Source organism: Pithys albifrons, chromosome 28 (assembly GCF_047495875.1).
Source record: "Pithys albifrons albifrons isolate INPA30051 chromosome 28, PitAlb_v1, whole genome shotgun sequence".
NCBI classification, from domain to species: Eukaryota; Metazoa; Chordata; class Aves; order Passeriformes; family Thamnophilidae; genus Pithys; species Pithys albifrons.
Window position 1 is genome coordinate 4,145,533 of NC_092485.1, and position 10,989 is coordinate 4,156,521.

The 10,989-nt window shown below is 50.1% G+C and overlaps 1 protein-coding gene across 1 annotated transcript in view; it reads left to right on the forward strand.

Moving 5' to 3' along the window:
• The window catches only part of PLXNA2 (plexin A2), a 169,127-nt gene extending 158,440 nt beyond the window's left edge, over window positions 1-10,687 (forward strand). Inside the window, exons 29-32 of the mRNA XM_071578509.1 lie at window positions 226-395; window positions 2,410-2,622; window positions 2,959-3,109; window positions 4,070-10,687. Of these exons, the coding sequence (XP_071434610.1) occupies window positions 226-395; window positions 2,410-2,622; window positions 2,959-3,109; window positions 4,070-4,165 (630 nt within the window). The 3' untranslated portion in view covers window positions 4,166-10,687. The remainder of the gene's footprint in view (window positions 1-225; window positions 396-2,409; window positions 2,623-2,958; window positions 3,110-4,069) is intronic.
• Window positions 10,688-10,989: the final 302 nt, after the last annotated feature.

Consider the following 10,989-nt stretch of genomic DNA (forward strand, 5'->3'; position numbering starts at 1 on the left):
TGCTTTGGAAAGCAAAAAATAATTGTTTCAGCTTAGAAATAAGGAGTAAATTCAGCCGTGAGTAGCTGCAGGCTGGACCTTTCCCCCAGGATCCTCCAGCAGCGCAGTCACCACTTGGAAAGACCCCAACTTTGCTTATTCCTTTTGAGGGGCTGGTAACATCTGGCGTGCCCTCCTGCCACCCCTGCTTGCCCAAGCGTGTGCCCATCCCTTCTTTCCCACTAGGGCACGCTGCAGAAGTTCGTGGATGACCTGTTTGAGACGCTGTTCAGCACCGTGCACCGCGGCAGTGCCCTCCCCCTCGCCATCAAGTACATGTTCGACTTCCTGGACGAGCAGGCGGACAAGCACGGCATCCACGACACGGACGTGAGGCACACGTGGAAGAGCAACTGGTGAGAGGGGAAAAGGGGGGCTGGAGGGGCAGGCAGAATGCAGTGTTGGGGAATTAGCTGTGCCCTGGGGTGAAACAGAGGTGGGGAATTGCTTTGGGAAGGCTGGGGACCACCAAGTTGGGCAGGAGGGCACAGTCTTGAGCTGCGCTCAAGGGGAGGTTTAGGTCGGACATTAGGAAGTTCTTTACAGAGAGAACTTGGGAATTGAAATGGGCTGCCCAGGGAGGTGGTGGATTCACCATCCCTGGAGGTGTTTAAGAAGAGACTGGATGTGGCACTCAGGTCTAGTGGACAAGGTGGTGTTAGGTCAAAGGTTGGACTCGATCTCAGAGGTCTTTTCCAACCTCACTGATTCTGTGAAGTCAAGTAGCTTCAGAGCATGAGATGTACCACAAAGCCATGCTGTTGCTTTTTGACCAGCACTAATGCCACCCCCAGTGTCCTCTGTGGATGTGGCAGTGGGGTTTGATCCTGGTTTGCCCTCCAGAGTGGTGTTCATAAAATATCCTGATTTGTAAGAGAAGGGTGTTAAAGCACAAGCCCAGCTACCTGTGAGTCCTCTGCCCAGGTGGAAAATGGAAATTCAGATTTCCACACTTTGGAAAGAGTCATGCTGTGAGTGGGAAGCAGGACTCCATACCCACATCACCCTGCCTGCACAACCCTGGTGTGGCACAAATGCTGGGACTGGCTGAGATGGGAAAGTTCAGCCAGTGGCTGCACCTTTCCCATCTTTGTGTGCAGCAGCTGGAGCATTTGGGCATTAGGAGAAGGTGGCACAGGAGGAAAGAGCCAGTCTCATATGCCATCAGCATGGGCTGCAGCAAGTTCAACCTTCTCCACACAATAAGAGCTCTCACATCTCTGCCTCTGCTGTTATTTTAGGATTATAAGCTCCATGGGTTGTAAATTTACCTCTGCAAGAATGGAAAACAGCACAACAAATGGTTGCTCCCTAAAGACTTTGTATTCCTTCCCCCTGAGTTCCTCGTGGTTTAAAAGGCCTCTAATCATTATGGCTGCAAAAGCCAGGCTCCCCACTAGGGCTGTGGGAAGCTCCAAACAATTCATTGTAAGCCTTAGAAAAAGGAGTTATTGGGATAAAAATTGTAGAATTAACAAGAAATTATGAGAGTTCTTAAAGGAATAAAAAAAGAAAACAGTGACCTTCAGAGTTGAGACCAGAGGCATCAGAGCCCAGAAGGTCCTTCCTTCTTTTCAGGGCATGGGGGTCTTGGCTGATCCACAGCATTCCTAGGAAGGGAGTTTTGGTGGGCAGGTGGGTGCCGGCTTGTGCCACTGGAGCAGGTCAGAGCAAGTGGAGGCTTGGAAGGGGGAGCTGGGCATGCTGGGGATGTGGCTGAGCTGCTCGCCTGCAGTGCAGCAAGAGTTAAGGCTGGAGAGACAGGGAGCTGAGACTTGAAAGGTAATAGAAAGCAGCAGCTGTTTTTTTGATCCTGCTATACAGCCAAAGAAAAAAAGGAATAATAATTCCCCTTTGATTGCAAAGGCCTCGGGATTTGGGGACAAAGCCTCTGATGCTGCTGCACCTCCTGCAGCTGACGAGCTGTGGCGTGGCTGGGCAGGGGCTGATTAGTGTGGGGGGACAGTGCGGCTGCCCTGGGCTCACCTCACACCACAGCCACCCTCCCAATCGAACTCAGCTTCATGGGCTGCTCATGGAGATGCTCCCCCAGTGCCCCCAAACCCTGCCCAACTCTGCTCTGGCATAGCCAGCCTGCCCTTCTGCCCCTCACCTCCTCCACGGCTCCGTGCAGGATCAGAGCCTGGAGCGTCTCCCAGGGCAGCAATGCCCAGCACAGGCATGGCAGGACCCAGCACCAGCAGTCTGGGCAGCACTGGGCTAACTGGTGCTTGATGCATCTGGCTCAGCTTCTATTCAAATTCCTCTATTCTCATTCTTCCACCATTTGTGTGCTCCCTGGAAACACAATCCACAGCCCTTTCCTACCTTTGTTTTCACACTGAGCTTTGTCTCCTGCTCTCCCTCCAGCCTCCCTCTCCGATTCTGGGTGAACGTCATCAAAAACCCCCAGTTCGTGTTCGACATCCACAAGGGCAGCATCACGGACGCCTGTCTCTCCGTCGTGGCTCAGACCTTCATGGACTCCTGCTCCACCTCAGAGCACCGCCTGGGCAAGGACTCCCCCTCCAACAAGCTGCTGTATGCCAAGGACATCCCCAGCTACAAGAGCTGGGTGGAGAGGTGGGCAGCAGTGTGGGGTTCTCCGGGCCTGCCCAACCTCCCATGGCTGATGATCATAGAATAGAACATTGGGAAGGGGGTATAGAATAGTTGGAAGGGGCTCACAAGGATCACTGATGATGCTCTTGCAGTGAGCTGACAGCACAGCTCAGCCCCGCCGAGCATCGCTGCTCTTATTTTCAGCTTGTTACAGACCAGGATCCTGTTTTCTAGATGTGAACCTAAAGCCAAATGATGTTCTTTTCCCTGCAGAGCTCAGTTTAAATCCCAAGTGGGAAAGGAGCATTTTAAGCCTCCGTGTTTCACGTGCCCTCCCTTGGCCTCTCCTCCCCACAGGTATTACGCCGACATCACCAAGCTCCCTGCCATCAGCGACCAGGACATGAACGCCTACCTCGCCGAGCAGTCGCGCCTGCACGCCGTGGAGTTCAACATGCTGAGTGCTCTCAACGAGATCTACTCCTATGTCAGCAAATACAGCGAAGAGGTGGGTGTGCCCTGGGCAGTGATGTCCCCTGGGGCTGTGGTGTCCCCTGGAGGGATGGTGTCCTCTGGGCAGTGGTGTTTCCTGGGGCCATGGTGTGCCCTGGGGTGTGCCCTGGGGTGATGCTGTCCCGCAGCAAGAATGTGGGAGAGAAGGTGCAACTTCAGTGCAATGGTGGGTTGTGCAGTGATCCCTTTTGCTGCCACCCATAGGTCCTTCCCCCTCCCTTGCTGCAGCATGACTGTAGCTGGCACTGCCTCTGTCCCGCTGTTCTCTTCATGCACAAAGAGGTTTGGGTCCTGGAGCACGATCCCAGGAGGATTGAGAGCTAAGATATTGTGGGAGCACCTGGATTCCTTGGCCTTGACTTACACCCAGTGCAGCCCACTCCTTAATGCAGTGGAAAATCATCATGACCCAGTGAAGCTCCCCAGAAACATCCCTGTCTTTTGTGAACAGTGTGGTCCAAATCCCATGTTGCAGTGATGCAGACTCCTGTTTGCAAAGACTCCCTGGCAGCATGAGCTCCTTTAATGAATGCATCACTTGAAACCAAGTTCTCGCCATCTGTTCCACCCCTTCATTTCACTGCAAGAAGAACTTATTTTGCAATTATGTCCGTTAAAAGGAAGGGTTTTGTCATTTAATTGCATGTATGCATTTGTGATACAATGCCACGGCTATTTTCTGATTAGGGTTTAAAATTCTCATTAGTTTTGTGCTAAATGAGACAAGAACTGTGGAGTTCAAGGTACAGGAGTGGGAATGATTTTGCCATGTGGGTATCGAGTGGTCCAACAACCCAACGAGCGCGGCAAAGCTTTGCCACTTATTTGAGTTTCACACCTCCCCATTTCAAGTTGCTCACATCTCACTGCCCACCCACCTCTTCCACCCCCTCTCACACACTGATTTCTTTCTCTGTTTCTTATTTTTTCCCCCTTTTTCTTTTCTCTGCACCAGCTCATCGGGGCTTTGGAGCAGGACGAACAGGCGCGTAGGCAGCGACTGGCTTACAAAGTAGAGCAACTTATTGGGGCCATGTCTATTGAGAGCTGAAGAAAGGTCGTGGTGCTCAAGGACAGCAAAGGGCAGAGGATCACGTGGACTCTCGGGAACTTGGAGGGAGAACAAGCAAGGAAGGCACTGGACAAACACACCAAGGCTCTTCTGGATGGAGCAGAGACTGGCCCAAGGACTGACTGTGTTCAAAAATCATACAGGATCCAGTCTGAAAGGCAGGAAGAGAAGAAGATAAAACATCTCAATCAAAGTCCAATCAAGGTGGATCATTTTTCAAGCATACATGGAAAGAAGGAACCTGGAAAGCCTGGATGTCTCCATGACTGCTGCTTTGCATGAAAATTGTTTGATGTATATTAGAAAATAAAACTTTATTTAAAGGGGGTTTTTTTTAAAAAAAAGGAAGAAAAAGAAAAAAAATAAATAGAGAAAAACCACAGAGGCCATAGAGATAATCCTGGCAAGAAGGATCAGCTCTGAATCCTGTCCTCTAGAGCCTCCTGAGGACACAGCTCAGACATTCTGCAAACGGACTCTCACACCAATTGGAACATCTGGAAAACCGGAATTGTCTTCTTTTTGGGATCTTATAAAAGAATATCAGCACAAGTTTGCACCACACCTTTTTACACAAGTGAAATAGCAGTTTAGCCCAAAAATAGTTCAGTGGCTGAGTAACTCATGAGCACTAGGAGGAACTTTACCTGAATTGCAGAACCATCAGATCATCCAACCTGTCTTGAAATCCAGCTTTATCGATGTATTTATATAGTGTCAATATATATTTTTTTTAAATCCCATTCACTGTTGAATGAGGAAATATCTGGATTTAAATGCTTTTCCCTTTTCCACTCCTGTTCCACCTTGCAGTGGGTGTGGTGATCTGGCACTGATGGTCTCTGTGCCAGGCATGGTTGGGGTGATCCAGCAGTGCTCTGGCAGTGTCCAGCATGGCCATGGTGATCCAACATGGCCATGTTGATCTAACATGGCTGTGGTCATCTGGCTGTGATCTACTCAGTGTCCAGCATGGCCATGGTGATCCAGCAGTGCTCTGGCAGTGTCCAGCATGGCCAGGGTGATCCAGCAATGCTCTGCCAGTGTCCAGCACAGCTGGGATGATCCAGCAGTGCTCTGGCAGTGTCCAGCATGGCCATGGTGATCCAGCAGTGCTCTGCCAGTGTCCAGCATGGCCATGGTGATCCAGCAGTGATCCACTCAGTATCCCATTGCTGGTTCCTGCAGGTACCACGTGAGCTGAGCTGGCCATGTGCCCTCACCCCTCCAGGCAGAGCTGAGATGATGCCTCTAGGGTTAATTTTGGGGGGTTTCCTGCAGCCTCCTCACATTTCCTGCAGTAAAACCCAACATAGCCCCAATGTTTACAGTGGCTGATACTTGAAAGGCCTGGGCATCTCGAGAGGAGACATTTATTGCTTTCCTGTTTGACGTGTGGAGTCCATCGGAACAGACTCCCTTTGGGTTTCTCAGCCACATTGCCCAGGGCCAGGACTCTTTATTTCCACTGGGAAGAGGAAAGAAATCTCTGCTCTGGGCACGGGCAAACCTTAACCAGCACCCACGGGCCAGCCAGCGCTGCTGTCGTGTCTCTGTCTCAGTGTCTCGTTGTTCTCTTCAGTTCCTTGCTGGCCCCCACGGCACATGTTCTTGTGGCCAGTGACAGGCAAATGTTTGTGAGTGTTATTACTTTCAAAGACACCAAAGCTTATGTGTGTCCCTTTGTAGAGTGCCAGGAGGGGAAGGAACGCTGTAAATATTTCTCTCTGTAGTAAATAGTGATGTGTGTGCAGGCTGCAGTGGGGAGGGCAGGGTGATGAGGTCTGATGGAAATACAAGGATTGACTGCCTGAGCCTGGCAATAGCACCCATATAGCTCCTGGCATCTGCTCAGCCTGCCCACGCAGTGCCACACCAGATTGGGACCTTAGTTTGCAGCCAGCATGGGTTGAAGGAAAATCCATTCTCATATTCATCCCCTCCTCCACTGTTCCTGCCTAGAGGAGCCCAGCAGGGTCACCACAGGCTCCCTGGGCACCAGAGAGCTGCCAGCTTTTGGTCTCTTGCAGTCCAGCAACAGGGGAGAAAAGCATGTAGAGAAATACTCAGGAAACCTGTTGGTTTAATTACCACTCAGTAAAAGCCATGCCAAGTCTTTCTTTTGGTAATCCACTTCTCTGAGTTTCTCTGGGTCCTGTTAATATTCTGGAGGAAAATGCTGATGACAGTGATCAACCTTGTGCAATAAGTTCTTGACATTTACAACAGCCTGAGCACTGGATTTATTGAGACAGGGAGAAAGCATCAGAAACAGAGACTGACAGGCAGAGCAGGGTTTGTACTGCCTGTTAGTGGAGAGTTCCCTTCTCAGGGATCCTGCCCCTGCACAGTGAATCTGATTTCAAAGGCAGAAAATGTGCAAAGGTCTGGGTTGTCCTATTAAAGGTATTGTGGGGCCCAGCACTGGGGACATTGTTGGAGCAGCCACCAGCCTGGCCTGCTCTTTGCTGTGGGTCTCACAGGACATTGCAGAGGGCCAGGTTTTGAAATCCTGGAGGGTTTTTGCTGGTTCTGTTACTGCTGTTCCCAGTGATCCATCCCTCAGCTTAGGTGAGGCATTTCCAGGTCTATATTCTAGCTGTGATTGTTGTTTTGGGTGTTCATAATCAGATCATTCACCAAATTCTCATGGTACTCTGAAGCCCAAAGAGAACACTACAAATAGTTCCCAAACAGTTTCCAAACACTTCTGAATGTTAGTCTGAAGAGTTATCTCTGCAGGATTCACAAAATATTACTGCCCAAAGCAGAGGCCTGGCTTTGCATCACCTGGGTCTGGTGACTGCATGCCAAGCCAGCCCTCATGGTCCTCTTCTCTACATCTTTTTGAGAGGCTTTTGCATAGCCCTTTGAAGCTTCCTTTCCTCCTTCTGCTCTCTACCTTCTGGCCAGGAGCACCCCATAAGCCAAGGTTTGGTCATTCCCCACTGCCCTCTATTTTCTCAGCAGAAGTCAAGGTCCCCAACCATCCCCTGGATTCTCTGGAGAGCACTAAGGAGAGAAGGGGACAACTGAGCTGATCTTCCTTGCTATGGGAAGATTTGAGCAGAGAAGAAAAGGAAAAGCAGCAGAAGCACTTCGCAAACCAATAAGTTCTTATACTTTTGACTGAACTCTGAGGGAAGCAGAATAAACATCTCCACTTCCATCATCTGGAAAAGCATCAGGACAGTGGAGGGAATGACACAGTGCTGGCTGGAAGAGTCGCCTAGAAATAACCTGCCAAGTACCTCCCCATGGTGGATGACATTAATTATGGATCTTTACAGGCAATTACATGGAATGAAGCAACATATCCTCTTGGGGCAAAGCACTTGTAATCTGTTGCCCTGTTTGCATCCATCTTTTCCATCACTCCTTTGGGAATAGGGAGCTTCGGATCTCAAAACAGCATTTTCTTTGCACTTGCAGCAAACTGGACTCGAGGTTTGGTCAGGAGGGGGCAGCTGCCTTAGATGAAACGATTTCACATCCCTCTCATTGCCCCCTCCCTCCTGCAAGGCCGGTTGGTGTTCAGAGTCTCCAGTTCACTTCGTTTCAGGTATTTCGACATCAAAGTGGGAGACGTCATTTTCTGGAATCTCTCTGCCTGGTGTCACTGCTTAAATAATTCTGTTTAATCTTCTGCTCATGAGCTATCAAAGCACCCACTCCGAGGGGGAGCGAGGTGCTAATCAAACGCTTCTCCACCTTGAAAGCCTTTATTAAAAACCCATATACAAGAGTCTAACTTATAGGCAAGCTTTGTCTCCGCCTGAGCCCCGCTGTGGAGCACTCCAGCCCACCAAAGTGTGCAGGATGTGGACATCAAGTGGTCCACACTTTGCCATAAAGGATGAATTTATGTTTAAAGGGAGGCAGGAGAGATCAGCAGAGCCAGAGTGCTGGAAACCCTGTGAGACCCAGCATGGACCAGTCTGCAGCTGTGTGCAGACCCACCATGGGGACCAGTGCTGAGAAACAAAACTGCTGCCATGGCCTTGCTGCTGGTGGGCAGAATCCCACGTGGTTACCCCTGAAGGAGGCTGGACATGGCCATGCTGGACAGTGATGCCTTCCTGCAGGTCTCGGTGCTGTGACACTCTGAGGATGGTGAGTGCAGCCACCTGACACGGTGGCAACAGAGACCTTCATCACAGCAGTGCCTTCAACACACTGTCTTAAATCCTGAGGGCCCGTCCCCACATAAGTTCTCTCTCCTACCTTCAACTGGACTTCACCAAAAATGTCATAATGTAGGAAACAATTTGGGTGGGCATGTGGAGGACAAAAGCAAGAGAGCTTAAAGCTCTGAGGCCATTTCTGAACGATGCAGATCGAGCGCCTCAGTGCAAGTCATTCATGTCTGTGTGGAAAGGGTTGGAGCACTCCAGTGGGCACAAGGTCTTATTTTCAGGAGCCTCAAGCAGCCAGTGGGTATAAGGGAGGCTGACCTGCCTGCTGCCCTCACCCAGGTTGGCAAAGGGCAGAGCAGGTCCTGGCACAGTCCCTGTGATTCTCCTGTGCCTCGAGCCCATTCCCTGGCAGCAGCCCAGCCACGTTCTCGCCTGTCACTGGCTCTTCTCCATCCAGTTTCCTGTACTGTCAGAGCTCACCTGTCACGGGGACTCAGCTCACCAAACTAAATGGAACTAAAATAGACTGACTTGAAAAAGCTGGGCCGTCAGGGAGAGCTCACGTGTGACTGTACCCTGGAGAGGAGAAAATATGTTCAGAGAAGGGCAAATAACTGGCATCAAGGATGTATTAAAATGCCACAGAGCTTCAGCCATCATATTCCAGAACCACATTAGACCCATAAATCCCAAGCCAATGGTGCAGGGAGCTGTGACACTGTGTATGGTTGTGGGGGAGGTGGAGCTTGGGGCACAGTCCCATCTGTCCTGAATGGGACTTTGGTGCCTTCACCCAACACCACTGAGACCAGTGGGGCAGAGGCTGCAGGCAAAGCACTGGGGACAGCTCTGAGGGCACCCAACACCTGCCTGGGCTTGGGTTTGTTAATTAGACATTCAATGGGGAAATAACTGGAGTAAAAGATGCCTGTGTGTGCTGCAAAGGTGCCATTCAGGATTTGCTGATCTGCAGTCCTGAATGTGCAATGTAAAGAGGTTGGTCAGGTTACATTTACAGGGGAAGAGGATGGCAGCCTTCAAACCAATTTTGGTTGCCTGGGAGGCTTTGTGCAAGGCCTCTGTTCCTTGTGGAAACCTCCAGCTTCAGGCAGTGCTCCAGCTCTGGGCACGGCAGGGAGCTGAGACCCAGCTGTGGGTGGTCCCTGGTGCCTTCCTGGGTCCTGGAAGAAAACTGGAGGTGTGTGGTGCATGCCCTGCACCTCAGGGTGCTTTGGTGGGTGCTGAGAGATGGGGAGGTGAAGGAGCAGGGCAGTGTGGGGTGGCAGAGCCCAACTGCTCCCTTGCTGGAAAAGCCACTGCAGTCCCACCTGGGCACTGTGCCCACATGGCTGTGGTGGCACCAGGAGCAGCTCAGCCACAGCCCAAGGTGGTGTGACTGTGCTGTGAGCATTGTCTGTGTGCTTGTTCTTTCAGATCCCCCCTTGCCCCTGTGTTACCCATTCCTCTCCTTTCTTTGTAAAAGTGGAATATAATACTGACTAAACAGACGTTCCTGTAGCGCTGAAGGACACGCTCAGAAGACCTGCAGGGTCCGTCCCATTGCACAGACAATATCCCAAACTCTCCAGGCCTCCTGAGGCTGCCAAATCAAACAGAAGATCTCCTGTATGGCCTTTCCTTTGAGATTTTTAATACCTCTATTGCAAATAAGCTTGGAAATTTATGCAACAGCTCCTCCATCTGATGTTTCCATCCCATGGACTGGGCAGCACGAAGATGCACCTGCAAGAGGAGCCGTCGGAAGGAAAATGAGCTGATTTTGCCACATTATTTCATGGCTTCAGAAGATAATGCAGTAAAATGTCCTTCTCTTATTGATGAGTGTTTTGGTGTTAATGGCACCTTGGGGGCTGTTAGGAGAAGAAAGGGGAAGGGAATGTACAGGTACTAAACTTCTGGAGTCCCCCAAACCATCACAGAATGTAGAGGTATCAGCCATGGAACAGATTCTGATTTCTTCTGCCTCCCTCCTCTTTAAAACCAACACAGTTTTAGGGGATGTGTGTGTTGGCAGGAATAAGGAATTGGTTTGTATCCGTACCCATTCCACCGTGTCGTTCTCTGGCTCCTCCCCTCCCCATTATACTTGACACACTGGAGTTCTGTATTATATTTTTTTTAAGATGATTGTCTGTTTTTTGTTGTTTTTACAAGTGTTGTGGAAAAAAAATGTAAGAAAGTTTAAGTATTTAAAAATGTTCCAAGGGAAAAAAAAGGGGGTTTTGTTATTATTCTAATATATTATTGTGTACCTAGTGTAAATATGAAACACTCCTATTTTGCAAGCCAAGGACTCACTTTGTACTGTTGTTATATATAAATAAAGTTTACTGGTTAAAAAAAACCCTCCTGTGTGGGTCCTTATTTTCTGACATGTGATGTGTGGCATTTATTGTGGAAGGTGAGGAATATTTACTTACTGAGTACCACCAGCAAGAAAGGGGTAAGTGCAAATCACAGAGTGGTTTGGATTGAAAGAGACCTTAAAGCTCTTCTTGTTCCACCCCTACCATGGGCAGGGACACCTTCCACCAGCTCAGGTTGCTCCAAGCCCTGTCCAACCTGGCCTTGGGCACTTCCAGGGATGGGGCAGCTGGAAATAACCCCTTTCTAGTGCAACTGGGGGTGCAGCTGGGCTGGATGGGG